Source organism: Argiope bruennichi, chromosome 6, assembly GCF_947563725.1.
Source record: "Argiope bruennichi chromosome 6, qqArgBrue1.1, whole genome shotgun sequence".
Taxonomy (NCBI): Eukaryota; Metazoa; Arthropoda; class Arachnida; order Araneae; family Araneidae; genus Argiope; species Argiope bruennichi.
The window spans coordinates 68,709,216-68,726,714 of record NC_079156.1 but is presented as its reverse complement, the minus strand read 5'-3'; the positions used below and the strand labels follow the sequence as shown (position 1 = coordinate 68,726,714).

Below are 17,499 nucleotides of genomic sequence, written 5' to 3'. Positions count from 1 at the left end.
CATATTTAATTCTCTTCTAATAATACACAGAATTTTTAGATATTTATTGAAAAAAATATATATAATTTTTTTTCTATCGTCAGAAATTTTAAACTGTTATCCAAAATAAATATACCGTTAAAATTTTTTATTTGTTTTGTTCATTTATTTTGTATCGATTTTTTTACAAGAATTCCATAAGAAAAAAATATTTTGTACATCAGCATATACAATATAGCGCTTACAAAAATAAATAAGCACTAAAATATATTAAAGAAATTGGTAGAAAAAAGTTTCAAAAGGGAAAGATTGTAAGCATGTGCAAAATTTTTGAATTAGCAAGAGTGATATTTTGTAAAACGTCACCGTTTTTTGATCATTAAAATTCTTAGGATTATTTTTAATGTGATACATCATACATTCATCTATACTTATAATAAAACTCAATGTGTGCGTGTGTGTGTGTGTGTATTGGCGCTCTACAGGCCAGTCTGCTTGACCTACAGCTTCCAAATTTGGTGCATGTATATCTTGGAGGTCAGGAATGTGCACCTGAGGTCCCTATTTTCGAATTTTTAATTAGAATTTTAATTTTTAATTAAAAACTAACTTTCCGGACAAAAAATCGTCATTTCCTCACCACCAAATGAGGCTTCAGTTTTTTTCCCACACTAATGAGGTTAGGCTTAACATTTTTCGACCTATTATTTCAAACGATTCTGTTTATTTTCTTAATGTTTAATGTATTTAAAATTAAACATAGTTAATTAATCGATCTTTCAGATTCATTCTGAAGTACTTTTGAATTAAAATAAAACAGAATAAAGGAAATTAAAAATTTCTAATCTGCATATCGTTACCCCAACTGGTGTAGAAAAATTCACGCATTTCCGTTATCATAACTGGCGTTGAAAATTCAAGCATGCGCATTGTGTTCTGATTGTTGACAACTATTTTGAACGGATGCGGACTTGATTTAAATTATTTTTAGGTTAGTTGTATGTTTTTATAATTAAATTGTATTTATGTTAGTTATGTATTTTTTGTATATGCTTATAACTTTAAGTACATCGTTTTTTAAGTAGTTTTTTTAAATCTGTTTTCGACTGATTATTTAAAACGATTCTGTTTATTTTCTGAGTGTTTGATGCATTTAAAATTAAGCATTGTTAATGAATCGATCTGCTCATGATGAATCTGAGAAAATTTTGTTGACAAATTCTTGAGATATTACATAAATTAAGAAAGATATTATTCTTTAGTGTCCTTAAGGTTTAAATGCTCAGTGACCCTGTTTACAGTAATCATATTATAAAAACATGCTTTGTTTCAGTAAAAAAATATTATTATATTAATTGCGGATTAATTATTTCCACTTTAATTTAAAGCATAAATTCTACGGGAGTTAACAGAAAATTAGAGAGATACATATTACGTTATGACTGAAGACCTTTATAACATTATGAGTGAATTATGTGACTATCAAAATTCAAAGTTTTAAAATATTTTTATGAAGAAGCTATTAAAGTAGGAATTACATAAAATATTTAATTATAAAAATTTTAACTAACATTAAGATTGACGAACAGCCTGGTCGCCAAAGGCGGCTAGTGTAGAATAAGTATTCTGAATGCTGTGCTGGAATGGTTTATCATCGTTTAGCAATATTCTACGGAATATTGCTAAAATGGAATGGTTTATCGCTTTTGCACTGTTTGATAAGATATAAACCTAAGGCATGATTTCAACGAATTAATCAACCGCACTCCTAACTAATGTTTAAATTATGTAATAGTAAACCGTTGATCTGCAAATTCTTAATTTCTTATCTCTTTATGTGTTCCAGATTCAATAGAAAAAAAGGCAATATTTTTTTTCGCAAGAAAATTAATCTTAATATAAATATTTTCAACGGCTTATTTGTAAGTACAACATACTCGTATCTTTTGCATAAAACAAATATTTCAACTGTTGACTGATTGGATAAGATTAGGCACACACCTCCTAGAGAGCCAATCGGTACTCAGTAGATACGACTGCCAGAATTTTTAACTTATCATCCATCTGGCATCCACGAACTTCGAGGTATATTTGATTTTGAGAAAAAAAAGATTACTACTTCTTTTATTTCTGCACCTCTTGGATGAGAATTTATTTAACAATTTGCCCAGTCTTTTAATACGATGCAATAATTGGTTTTATTCCCAGATTAGACATTTTCCGTGATATAAAACAGAAAATTTAATATAGTAAAAGAACAGTTCTACATCTAAGTCACCATCTCAGATTTATTTCTAATTTGAAATGTCATAGGTTTAGGTTTCAACTTAGAGCTAAAAAAAACCGTATAAAATTAATTTAACAAAAATCATGTTATATTTCAAATATAAAATTCGATACACAAATAAGTGAATTAAAAAAGTGAATGCATAATATGTGGTTCAAATTAAAATGCATCGGAATAATGCATTTTATGCTTAAGTAATTACAAATTGAATTTCATTTTCCCAAATCATTGTGAAAGGAAAAGAAAACGAATTTGAGGATCATTAACAACAACAGCAATATTTAAAATATTTTTTATGAGAGCAACTCGAAAGCGAATGGTGCTCTTATATGATTTTATCCTTAGAAGAATAATGAAATTTATTTAAGATTTTTTTGGGGAATTAAAATGTTTTTTTTTTCATAAAAATAGTATAGTAACTGCTATTTCAAATTTAGTTGATTCCATTGCTGGAATTATATTACTCTTAATCTAAGAAGCTTTTAATGTAATTTAATTTCATTTTTATTACATTAACATTAAAACCAAAGTTAATATATTATCAGACGAAACTCACCATAAATCACTTTATATAATATATTAGAATGTATAGGAAGTATGCGCATGAATTAGGTAGCGTTTTCAATATGAGTTTAATGTAACCAGAAGAAAAGAACAAATAAATCATGAATTAATGAAGATTTTCTTGCTGTCTCTGTGAAAATACCTTCTGCATAATTAAGTAATAAAAATCATCTAATGTATAAAAATGAATATTATTTTTTTCAGCAGGACAGAAATAAAAAGGCACGAAAAATTTTGAATATGAATAGTTATCCCGTAAGATTTGCTATTCCTTTTTCCCGGTTAGGATCGTGGTTGAGCTTTTATAAATTTATTCATATTTTTTTTTTAATTTTACACCTAAATGCATGCAAATGCAAATGACCTTTAATAATTTTAAATGTATCCCTAGAGCGCGACAACACACAAGGTCTGGAAACTTATCAAGCTATAATGTTAGAAGTCAGTGATCTTCAACAGTCAAAACAGTAAGAGAAACCTTGGCGTGGTTTGGCGCCGAATGAATCCTACCAACTCCGAGAACATCCAACTCTTCAGTCCTCTCGTTCCCATGGTGATACGTAGTCTCTCCCCATCATAAAAAAATAAACAATTGAAAAAAAATCAAATTGGAGTATAAAAAGTGAGATCGAAGAGTAATCGTAATAAACGAACTTTGTGTGGGAATCGAACTGAGTTTTGTCATTCAAGTTTCATCCAACAACAGTGATGGGATCATTGGAGGCAGTAATTTTGTGTGCGATTGCAGTTAGTTTCATTGTTCCTGTTGATGTAAACGCTAAAGCTATTATAAAGGTAAACATTTATTATCTAACATTATCTAAGTAACAGTCTAATTCTGAATATCAATGATAAACGAAATTTGGTTAATTAATTCTTAAAATCGTCACAATTACATCGTTTTCATTCATTTACCTAGTGATTTTAAAGATTAAAATTTTATTCATAAATTATCGTTATACTTTCTACATTAGCTTATAAAGTTTATTATATCTGATCATTATTAATTACCAAATTTAATTTTACCTTTTGAATTAAAAAATAATTTTATTGTTTTAATTTGCTATTTGGTATTTACCTGTATGATCCATTCTGTACATTTTAACATTAATCAAGTTTTGTTTAATTAATTAATGAAAATGTTGTCTTGACATGCTCATGAAATAAAAAATATACTGTACCTTATCAAAAATCGTAATGATTTTGTATTAATCATTGAAAAATATGATAGTCATGATGATACATTTCCTATTTTCTTTATAAATGAGAGAAACAATTTATTTCTGGTGGTAGAGGAGTCTTTCTTTTTAGCAATTTAACATTTTCATTTATGACTGAATTTAAAATGATTAGTTTCATTAAAAACTGATTGCTTAGGAGATAGTAAAAATTATGTACATAAATTTAGTTAATTTAGTTGAGAAGGTTAGAAAGGAAGTGACGAATCGAATTGAAAAAAATGTTAAGTACTTAGATATGATAAAGTTTTCGAGTTACATTATTTGCGAACATTTCACATAAATTATATGAATTGAATAATGTAAATTAACATAATTCAATTCATATATTCGAAGAAGTGTATTTTTTTCTGTATGATGCATTTAGTTTGTAAAGGAGGTTTTAGACTTTTTATTTGAGAATAAATATCTTGAATTTTAAATATTACGAATAGAATAAGTGTTAATTCTATAGATTTTCTTTTTAAATAGAGTTAATATTTTGAATATTTGCCGAAATTGATATTTTGCATAGAGATGAAGGCATTTTATTTAAAAATCACGGCATCAAATAGAAGACAATTATAATTAATTACAAGACAATTAAGATCCCGAAGATTGAAAATTTTTTATGCTTTAAGGTGTATTTTTTTTTTAGCAAAATCAGTTTTGGAAACTATTTTAATTGAATCGTTTTCGACAAATAATTAAAAATATGTTTCTGGCATATATTCAAAAAATAGCTTACATTTAATATGAATTTTCTCTGTTTGTTGATTTTTTATACTATATTCTGAAATTTTAAAATCTAAGCTATACTCAGAGTTTAGAAATAGGAACATAATATTGTTGAATATGCAAATGATATTTAATACTTTATTTTTAAATAAAAATATCTATCCGTATTGGATTTTTATCATTCTCGGCATTAATAATTTATGTCTTGTAAAATCTGAATGCAATGTATTTTAGTATATTAACATTTTAATTTATAGTTTTTGTCATTCATTAATTCATTATGTTCTTGTTTTTTTAGCATAAGGTTAATCAAATAATATAAGAATTTTTTTAAGGAAAAGAAAATTTGAATTATTTTTTTCGATCGTGCTAGAGGATTTCCATTGAAGAGTTTCGATACTTTACTTTATCTCAGGATTTATAATTACCCCATTAATTATTCTTCCGACTCTAAAACAAATTTCATCTCTTTACATTTGTAAAATTTTGAACGCAAATCTAAAGCTGCAAAATAAATTGATTATTCATAAATTAAAAGAAATTAAATTAAAAATAATTATTCAGAAAATAGTTAATGCCATTGTTTAAATTTATTTTTACCAGCAAGAGTTGAAAATTTGCAATCAGAAAGATGCTGCGAAGAATCTCTAGATTATAGCATTCTTCATCGCATTTTTATTATTGTAGCAAGGTTTTTCAAAATTAAACGGTTTATTTTCTGCAAGAGTGATGCTTGCATTAATTAAGTTTCATCACGAAATGGTATTCGAATAAATGAGTTCTTGATAAAATTAAGAAATTGAAAAAAAAAAAGACATATGCTAAATAACTACGCGGATTTTTACAAATTAAAAACAATGACATTTAAGAAGTTATAATTATCAATGAAAATGCTATTTAAATCTCCTAGACATATATTTTCCTAATTATTTAGAATTAGTAATGTAATTTAATAAAGTAACCATATGCAAAATATATTAAGTTGGTAAAGAAAATAAACATACATCCACCCACCCACTCTCTCTCACATACACACACATATATATGGAATGATATATCTTAATTTAATTTAAATCCTTATTAATTTCCTAATTTTATTTTAAATTAGCTTATGTTAACTTCCTTCTAAAATATTCTCTTATTTCCTGATCGAAATACCACTTTTTTAATTATTTCTAGCACACGCGTTAAAAATTGCTGACTTCGTTGTTTCCCACGCCGTGAGCGAAGAGATGAAAATCTTTAACAACTATGCATTTCATTCAAAGATGCCTGCCTCCCTTTCCAAAGTCGACATGTGTCATAGAAATCTCTATCAGAATCTTGTAATAAAACCATTAAAGGGTAATATGCTGTCACTTCGGCTCTTGTCTTCTGATGCGAATGTACGCATCGCACCTTTATTAGCGTACATTCGCGCGTAAAAATTATGAGAAATTGGAAGTTCTTTCAAGAAGTATTTTTATTTCGGCCACGTAACTTCCCAAATTATACTATGCGCTCACATACTGTTAATTTGAACTGTTTATTTATTCACTGCCCTAAACGTCGCTATTGTCATGTTTATTCAGTTGCCAAAATTAACATGGGTTTCTCCAAATTATTGAATTTTTCTCCCAAATTTGTCTCGAATTTAATTAAATCTCCTGTATGAAACCAAAAAATGTTTACTTACGTTTTTATTCACTTTTTACTATTTAAAATGAATGATTATTTACAAAATTTTAAGTAAATATAAATTGGCTTCTGACCAATTCGTCTTTGAATTTCACATTTAATGTCTAGGTTGTGATTGTGTCGAAATGAATTTCAGAAAATCTGGTTACGTTATGCTTAACATATTTTTATGTATTTGACATATATTCATACATTGAATTATTGAATTTAAGAATTTTAAAATTGTATTCAGTCATTCACGGAATTTAAAAAAAGAAATAGAAATATTCCACAATCATACGGAATCTCACCGAAGTGAGACATTGATTTGTTATCCTATGTTGATAGTTAAATTTAAGAAGAAAACTCATTTATAGAAAGTTAATTATGAACCACTCTTCTAATTACGAGTTTTAAAAGGAAGATTTTCTCTACTGGTATTAGAGGCTTCAGTAATTTTGAGATCGCAGACAGTACTTCTTACGAGGCTTCTCTTTTAATAAACTAGTCGATTTAGTTTCCCATTTCATTATGTTTAATTTAATCAGAATGTTAATGATTTATTTTAGGAAATTTTTTTATCTTGGTAAATTTATAAAAATATATTATTATATTAATTTATTTATTATGATTCATGATCGTGGCATTCTTGTATGTAGACAATATTATTTAAGTAGACGAATAAATATTGATATAATAAAGAAACTGAATGGAATAGATAGAAACCTGATCAGTCATACTTGACAGTTATCATAAAAATTTTCTTATTCATAGAATTTGCATTTTTTACAAGTATATTCATTTGGCAGTTTGGCTGATAACACTTTTTAATTCATCTACCTGCATTTCCTTCAACCCAACGGCCTTAAGCTGCCAACTAATCTATATTCTTAAAAGAACTTTTTTTTTAAATGTAATATTAAATCTATAAGCAAAGAGTTGATCAAGGTGAAATGTATATTAACAGTCTAAAATGATGAAGAAATGAAGTTATGACAAACTAATTTACTTAGTATATAGTGGGTTGTGTCTTCTCCCTTTCTATTTGCCCTCCTTTTACTATTTGCCTACGGCGCCATCACCCCTGCGAGGGAAAAAAAAAAAAATTTTTTTTTTTTGATGGAAAATGGAAGCGGTGACTGCGGATTTTTTCAGCCATTGAACTTTAGCTTTTTAACAATTTTTTTAAATATATGTAAGAAGAAATAAAACCAAAAGACTAATAGAGAAAAATGAATTTTATAGCAGTGAATCGATACTATTCTTGTAGCATAACAATTCAGTTTACTGATCATGTGAAATCACACTGATGAATTCAGACCTTTGTAAAATCAAAATTTCGTCCATTCCAAATTATCACTTTTATTAACAATTTTTTTTTTCCAAAATGTATTAATAAAAGTTGTTCTTCTATATAGACAGATAAATGTATTTCGTAATATTTTTGCAGCCGTAATATCAAAGTTCGTGTTAATAAATACAATAAAAAGAAATGTTTATTGTTGATGTCTTTTATGGTTTAATATTAAAAATGATGCTGTGTATTCAATAAATAATATAGAGAATATATTTTAAAAAATTCGAACATTTATATCAGAACAAAATTCTGAAATTTTATGAAATGAAAATTTATTGCGTCTATGGTTTGTGTTGCGATATAAAATAATGGAAAGTAATCTCAAAAATTAATCGATAAATGAATAAAAATCAAAGCAGAATATAATAAACAGTACTTACTGTCTACACATTTATTGTCTACTGCTGACAGATTATGACACAAAAAGGAATTGGATATTTTAGTAAGATTTTGTAGATTATACCGAGCTAAATCAATACAGGCTTTGCTCAATCTCAGAGGTCCGAATCTTACCGTGTTAGAAGATTGACCTTCTTCTTAACAGCATCTAAATCCTTTAGATTATTGCATTTGGGGGATTTTAGAGGTTAAATTAAAAGTCAAGCAGCACAGGATTTTGGACATTTTAAAATTTCCTCTTTGCTCTTAAGCCAGGATTTGAGTATTTCTTAAAATGATTCGTACTGCAATTAGACAGTGGCGTAAAAGATCATATTTGGTTATCCATAATAATAGCAATCAATTCAAATAAAATAATTCCAAAGTAAACTTTCATTTTATGATGCTTATCATATTGATATATTTGTTGCTTCCTATTTTATTTCTATTAAATAAAAAGACTCAACGTTTTTAATAGCATGCTGAATTTCTTTTTGAATACCGAATCTTGAAACCGCATTTTGAATGCTGAATGAGATGCGAGAAATATTTTCTTGCTATGTAATGCTTATTCAATTTGCCAATAATGGATGAATGAAGAACAGATCATTACAGCCTACGCGCTAGAAGACAGTACATGGTCAAATTAATTAAAAACTGCCGAATCAATTTATAAATTCCTTTAAAAAATTCTTACTGAATAATGAGAGGTAATCAAAATGTTTCATCCGAGTTAATTGAAAAGTAACTGTATTTTTGCAAATTTTATCACAGATTAAAACAAAAAACGTCATAAATTAATTTTTGATCCAAATATATCTTTCATTATAGATAAGATGAGGTGATATAAGATATTTTTGGAACGATACTCTTCGGTTGATTGATCTAAAAGGTTTTAGGGAAGAAAGATGTACTTCTACATTAACTGTAATATTATGTAATTTCATTTTGTATGTACACTTTAGAATTATGAATATGACCTGTTTTTTGTTTTGATATAATCGTTATCTTTCTTACCATTCTAGAACATGGTTTGATATCCATTCAGAATTATATAGAATCCTATATTACATTTTAATAACAAAACAATACTATTTTATTTAAATAGGGAGAATTTCATTTAAATATTTAGTGAAAATAATCATGTTTCGCCGTGTTAAAATTCATTTTTAATCCCGCCCCCTTAATAAGATATGATACAAAACTCTTGCACTAATAATTACTCATTTTTTTTAGTGTTACAATATTTTGTGAAAAATCTATTTAATAAATTTAATACTTTGAAGAATTTTTGTATAAATTTTGCAACTAATTAATAAATACAGTAGTTATTTTATTTTTGAGTTAAAATATTTTCCTATAACCGAAATTATTATTATTATTGTCGTGTGACTATTTTAAGCAAATTTTTGCGCAGTAGCTTCTGAGGGTAAAGATCCCTGAGCACCCGAGGGCAGAAGTCTGACTTCTAGCTCAAATGAAGATAGAAAACACACACTGGCTTGTACAACTCCATTTTAAAGGCGGGGGGCTCATTCACGCACCTCACAGAGAGAACACAAGGAAGAGAACAACCACGCCCGAAACAGGACTCGAACTCGGAAGGCCTAGATCACAGGGAAGACGCGCTACCCCTAGGCCAGGACGCCGGCAAATTATTTGTTAGGACCGAAATTGAAGTAGCTATTATTTTTACTGGAGTTTTTGATAACTCGGAAATATTTGAATCTTTATATCAAAATTTGGCATCAGTTAGTGATTTTCTTTTTACTGAAACGACTTCTAAGACTATCAACTGATACATGTTATTAACTTAGTCCTGACTATCAACTGAGTACAAGACTATCAACTGATACATGTTACAAAGGCAAAAAAATTTTTTTGTAGGCATGTATTATAGTCTGTGTATTTTCTGCAGGCGGTTCAAGGTCACATTTTCTACCTCCTGTATTGGTTTCTACTTCCAGTTTACATCACTATTGGTTGTCTAGTACCAATAACGCAGTAGAAAATGTGACCTTGAACCGCCTACAGAAAATACACAGACTTTAACTTGTTCAATTATTATATGCCATCTATACTTATTATAAAGCTCAATGTGTGTGTGTGTGTGTTGGCTCTCTACAAGCGAGACCGTCCTACCTACAGCTACCAAATTCGGCACGTGTATACCTTGGAGGCCAAGAATGTGCACATCGGAGCGATTTTTTTGAATTTTTAATTAGAATTTTAATTAATCAAAAATTAAGCAAAATGTTGGTGTTTTCCCGCTATAACTTCGGAAAATATTATAGCACAAAATTGATTTTTACATCAAAATGTAGTTAAAAAAATAATCTTTTCAATGATACTAATGTTTTAACAAACAAATTAAATTTCTATTTTTAATGAATTTTTTAAAAAAAATAATTTAATTATATTTTTTAACAATGTATTTCCAGCAAAATTAAAAATAAAATTTAAGCTGCACAAGCACGTTGTACGTTAAGGGGAAAAAAATAACTTTTATCAACATATTGACAATACCTCAAATTAAAAAATAAGTTCACTGTCATTCCAATTTAAATATATAAAAATGTAATTTTCAGCACGTATCTGTATGAAATGAATTAAATGTGAAACATGATATTTTTTGAAAAGTAATGCCGGGTTTACACTCGGCCATTTATAAGCGCATGCTTAGAAAGCGGTTGATTTATGTTTGCCACAATTTCATAAGATAGATTATTCATTCCATGCTTGGCTATTAACTGAAATTTTGGCTTCCCTAAATTTTTCTTCTTCATTCTGTATCGTATTAAAATGGTGGGTTATTTACATAAAAAAACATGGTAAAATGAAAAAAAAAAAAAAAAACATAACATCGCATTAAAAAGAGCAAAGAGCAAAAAATGTCAGAATTAATAAATAAGTGATCAATTTTTACACGCCAAAAAAAAAAAGCCAAATTCTACAAACGGATGCGTAGTAAGTAAAAATACGATACAGCGGCATGTTGTTCGGCGGGACAATTACTTGCCATCGACCGAACAGCCTTTCTCAGTCTTTCTACGCATGCGCTGCCTACTAGCCGAGTGTAAACCTAGCATGAATGCAAGAAAATGCTTTCTATGATCTTTCACAATACCTATATTACTAATTCAATTAAACAGTTTTATTTAAAGCAAATATGGTTTAATATGTATATTTACTGCAATTGGAGCCTAACAGCTAATTTGTAAACCTTTAGTAACAGACATACATCTGTTAACAAATGTTATAAATGAAATAAATAATTATATTTTATATAATTTAAGTCAATAAATGCTGACGAATTACGAATTTTAAATTTTTATATATATCCTGTGCCCTGTGAGTCATATTTAACAAAATATTCTTAAGACTAAGATTCTAATATTCTATTTTAAATAAAAAGAGTTGCACTCCAATCGACTAAATCAAGTACTAAAGCTAACTGATTCATGAAAGCTAACTGATTTCAACATCAATATTTTATGAAAACGGGTAATTATAGATCCCTTCATCGACTGTCTCAAAGAAGCCCAGAGTTTCTCAAGAGTGATTGGTCTAGATTATGAAAATATTGTTTGTTCTAATATTTTAATAGTCAAAATTTAATAAATCGGACAGATTTGAACGCAGAAAATAGAAACGTTTATTTATTTATTTAAAAGTTGGAGAGTCAAGAATATTTTGTAGAATATGATTCTTTAGAATCAAAGCACTGTTTGAAATTTAAACTTCATAATTTTTTGAAATATATTTATAAACCGAACAAAAAATATTATTTTTGACAGAGTTTATATCCTTTTAAAAATGAATCTAAAAACTGGATTTTTCGTTGAATCTGGGAAATTTTTGTTGAACAATTCTTTGAGATATTATAAATTACGAAAATTATTCTGTAGTGCATATAAAACTTCAATGCTGAACGATTCTGCTTTCAATTTTCATATTTTTTAAGACATGCGGAGATTCACTAAAAAACGTCATTATATTAATTATAGTTTCATTATTTCCACTTAAATTTAAAATCTAATTTTACGGGCATTTTAGAAAATCAGAGAGGGACGCGTAATACAATGAACAGAACGGCGTAAGCTTACATAATAATATAAATGAATAATATGACTATGAAAATTTGAAGGTTTAAAATATTTTTTCTGAAAAACCTATTATGAGAACAAGTTACATAAAATATTAATTGAGCATTTTAGTGAGCATTAATACTGCCGAACCGGCTGATCGCCAAAGGCGGCTAGTTAATAATAAAAATACTGATTTCAATATTTTTATGAAAAAAAAATATAAAAATTTTTTCATTTAATATAGAAAGAATAACAAATATGTATTACTATATAATAGAAAATTTTCATTTCTTAAAAATTTAACTTAAAATATGAAAATATCGTGTTGTCTGATCTTTAATATGAAAAAAATTTTTTTAAATATCTTTTTCTCGTAAGCACGTATTATATTTATATTGCAGTGGATGAATAACTAAACTATTGCATTCGAGATATGACTATTGAAAGTGAACTTCCACCATCAATTTTAAATTTTAATAGGTCTAAATAAATGTCTAAGTAAATCATTATTTTTAAAAAAATACATAAAGATCAAACACAGCAATACATAATATAATTGTTATGGAACAGCATTTAATTTAATAACACTCTAAAGTTTAAAAAAAAGTCTTTTCGAAAGGAAAAATCTATATCCTAACGATTAAAAATAGAAACACGAGTTCGGCCTTTTAATGGATTTAAAAAAAAATAATTAATGTAAAAATAGTATTAAAAATGTAAAATGTAATGAAATTAACTTTCAGATAATCATTTACTTCTTTTGTTTTGCATTTTCTACAGAATAAAAAGAATTTAACATAGTGCTAAAAATAATATTCATTAACTTTTCAAGTAAATAACAATAGAAAAAAATATAATTCAATCTCAGATCGACTCAGCTGAGTGAAATATTATCTAAATTTTATACATTTTAAAATAAAACCGTTTGTTTTAAAAACTATGATATGAGCTTTCATGCACAGCTTTTATTTATTTTTGCTGTTGTTTGTGTAGCTAATTTATTTTAAAACTTGTTTAATTGTAGTATGTAAAGAAAAAGTAAAAATTTTAGAATTAGAATAAATATATTTATCATGATCTTGTAAATATTTTTTGAACGTAATTATAATTTTAGGATTAGAGAATATTTAAAAGTCAAGCAAATTTTTTTTGCGAATGTAATTGAATTATCTTTAGGATTGCTTCTTTTTCTTCGTTGAAACGTTCTGATATCTTTTTCATCAAAAATTAAATCTTTAATATATTCTATGTGTTATTGACTTTTAAACTTCGAAACGCATCATCGCGGTCTCCTTGAAACGTGAACTAAATTTTGATGCAGATCTCCAAAAATGTATCTATATTTTTTAGTTTTAGTATCTTTTTATCTTTACTGGCAAAATAGAAAATTCTTTTTTTCTGAATAAGTATACAAAAGAAAAATCGGTTTTCTTTCGTCAACAGTCACGGCGTTTATATTATGCTTATTTGCGGTGTTGATTGTTTTTCTTGTTTTTAAAAATCACATAAATTTTATGAAAAAGTCCGAAATATTTTAATTTTTTCATACTAATGTTTTAACAATTGCTATAGAAATTAATTGTTTAAAAAATAATTTTGTTAAGTTACTAATTTTTTTCTGAAAGAAACATTCAGAAAACAAAGATTTTACTTTTATTATTAATATTGATTTTCTATTCATTTTTAAAAATATTTGCTAATGCAGAAGTTTTCATATTGAACATCATTAGGATTTCTGGTTCTAAAAAAGACTTGTAATTTTTTCAGAATTAAAACTGAAACTAAATAACTCTTTTACTTCAAACTACTTGTTCTCAACCAAGGTTTAAATTCAAGGCAATTTGTTTCTTTTTCGTTCGTGGCAGTTTTTTTTCTCTCCCCTTCTTCTTTTCTTGAAGAGGCGGATTACAGTTAATGACCTGTGATGATGACTGGTTTAAAAGATGACTAGTTTAAACGGTTTTAACTACTCTTGTTTTCTTTGGAAGCCGATTTGTACTGCGTCGTAGATTTGGTGGAGTTACGAGTTTTGTGAACTTGCTTTTCCCTGTTTACAGTTATCTATTATAATCGTTTTCTGCAGGTTAAGTTTCAGAATTATATTCCGATTTACGTCATTTCGGATATCATATATCGTATAATTCAAAGAGATTTAAAATAACTTTTCTTAAAGCGCTTGAATTTCATATTTATCTTTTAATATTCAGTTACGATATCTAATTATAAGACGACCTGATCTTAGAAATCTGATTACGTTTTATATAATATGAAGTACTAATTTTTTGTATGTAACTGAAGATCTGTTCCATGTCTATAAAATTCATGAATTTTAAATTTTGTGTTTTATTTGATGGTATTGTATCGTATATTATAATAAAATTGTATCATTTATGTTTTAAGAATCTATAAATATTGGTGGTAATCAAATACTACATATTGCAATTACTTTATGTTTTTAAGTAACTGATAGTCAAAAGATAAATAAAGTTTTCTACGTAGGATTCTACTAAAGAAACTACAAATAGCTATTTTTAGGTGTTCTGAGCAGTTTCATATTTCTTAGATCTAACAAAATATATTCATGCTTCTAGCCAATGCTTTTTAAATAATGACAAAAAGAGATTTTTTATATATAATTGGAACTGAAAGAGCAATCTCCCAAATTGATCGGATGTTTAGAAGTTTATTGAGATGGTCTTTTATCTATTAATAAAAATGATTTATTCACAACGGGATTTTTTTAAATATTATCTTTACTTTATTCGTAACAAAATCATGCAAATTATTGTAACTCAAATTAAAACCTTTTTCAGAAAAATCAACCATTAGAATGTGATTCAACTGTTACCTCATGAAAGTCATGTGACATTTAAATAGAAATTAGTAAATGTTGAAATATTTTGGTAATTTTAGTCTTTAATTAGATATTTTTAACATATATAACATCTGCACCAACTTACTCCATTTTCGGATCAGCACCATTTTGCGGTCATTCTATTGTCGCGTTTTCGAACTACAAAGTCTCATTGAATGTATTTAGTACTATTTAAATTTTATGATTGAAACAACAGCAAAAATCGAAATTGTTTCCAGTGCACAAATTTTAAGTTGATAATTTTTAATTACTTTTCAAAACATATTGTCAAAGACAATGAACTATTTATTATATCATTAGTAAGCATCAAATTGCTTAGTCTTAATGCTGGCATGCATTTCTACTTCAGAATGCTTCCACTACGTGCTACAACTAAGTATATAAAATTAAGTTCTTTTTCTAGAGCGGTAGGCTCAATCAAAAATTTTACATCTGCAGTCATTTGCAAATCGGACGTAATAGTTTATTTATCAGTGCTCCTGCGGCGAGATCTGATATTTCTGTTCTTCTCAGTTGCAAAATATTTTCCTTTGTCCCTGAACACAATGCAATATAAGGCAACTGATCTCGGCATTTGTTGCATATCTACTTGAGAAACTTTAGTAGAATTAATATTTCATATATTTCTGTAAAAATATGTATAATAAATATTTAATATATAATATTAAATATATATATTTAAATACGGATTCTTCGCAATTTTTATAAGAAGAAATCTCTGGTTATGTCGATTTTTTTTTAAATCGAAATATTACTTCTTGCTTTGTTTCCTATCCAATGTCCCTTTTAAAGGACTTCATTAGAGTAAAACAGTCAGAATGAGGTAGATTTATTAATTTAGCAATATTTCAAACTATTTTAATGATGAAAATAATCGGTTTTCAAGTATTTTTCGTTTTTATATACGTCCTAATCAGTTTCAATTAAAGGGATTTTTTTTTCGGAATGAATAAGTAGAGATAAAAGCAAAAAGATATTCAAAATGACACCACTATGTAAAAATAAAAGTAACTATTGGTTATAAATTTTTGATGAATTTACCCGAAATTTATTGGTGTCCCATCCTTCTTTTATTTATTTCTCCCTTTTCTATTTCACATTTTCATTCTTAGGAAGAAAGAAAACGGATTCCGTATTTAAATGAGAAATCAAAAGTCGGAATAAGTTTTATTCTGGAATAAATTGAAACGAAAAATTTTCCAAATTCAGCACTAATTACAATAAGTTTTCTAAAATTTTCAAAAAGTCCTTATCATTTTCGAGTGCCATTATATATTATTATTATATATTAATTTAAAATGTTCCACGGAAAAAATATCATTTGACGTTGCAGATTATAAAATTTCCTGATATAATAAAGGATTATAAAATAAGCAATTGTTTTAAAGTAATAAAACTCTAAAATAATTTTAAATTTTATTCTATAGCTTTTATAAATATTTCAAAGATGATCATTTGAAATATTTGTGTAAATTATAGAGAAATTAAGCTGAAAATTGTGGATTTTGATGTCTCTTAATCACAAATTTAAACACATCAATTTTATTTATAATGATATTCGTTTATAAAGTCGAATCGAAATAAATGTTGAATAAAACACAAAATTTTTTTTAAAGAGTATGTATTTTTAGAGTAATTCTACATCAGCTTTTTTAAAAATAATTTTCAATATTTGAAAACGAAAATTATTTTTAAAATAATGCATTTTTCACTAAGCAATTCATTTTAAGCATTCCATTAGTTTGCTAAAAATCGTTTTAAATTCTTATTTATAATAATAATGTTTCACTTTTTAAATTTATTCTTTAATTTTCGGAATACTATATATTTTGGAGAAAATTTGAGATCGCGAAAATTTTTGCCCACTCGTAAGAGTCACATATAGAGCTGGTATAAATGAATCTAATTTCAAAATTTTTGTTGTGTTGAGGTCCAAGTGAAAATACCTTTCCAGTTCTTTACTATGCTGCATAAAAAAATAGTTGACATTTCTTTATTTACTAGATCATTGTGAATGAAAATAGGTATGTCGCGATTAATTTACGTGGAAGTCTATGGAAATCCGTGCATTGTTTCTTGTATCAACTGAGATTAAATATAAGCATTCATTCTAAAAAAAATAATTATCATATATTGGCAATTAGAATTCTGGATTCTTTTTAAATTCGTTCACCTCTAAGTGTTTGCTTCTGAAGAAAACTTTTGACACTAGCTTGAAAGAAATTGGAAAAGTTCCCAAAATATCTTATCAACTGGAACTTTCTAAACAAGCATTTGGTGTTTATGCCAACTTCGTTAGTTATAGAAAATCTCATGTTGGAAAGTATACATGGATGCAAATTGCTGTTTTCCTCGAGATT

At 26.9% G+C, this 17,499-nt stretch overlaps 1 protein-coding gene across 1 annotated transcript in view; it reads left to right on the top strand.

Annotated features, from left to right (window-relative positions):
* Positions 1 to 3,359: 3,359 nt before the first annotated feature.
* LOC129972162 (uncharacterized) overlaps positions 3,360 to 17,499 on the top strand; it is a 29,204-nt gene continuing 15,064 nt past the window's right edge. The window contains exon 1 of the mRNA XM_056086182.1: positions 3,360 to 3,625. Coding sequence (XP_055942157.1) covers positions 3,539 to 3,625 — 87 coding nt within the window. The 5' untranslated portion in view covers positions 3,360 to 3,538. The remainder of the gene's footprint in view (positions 3,626 to 17,499) is intronic.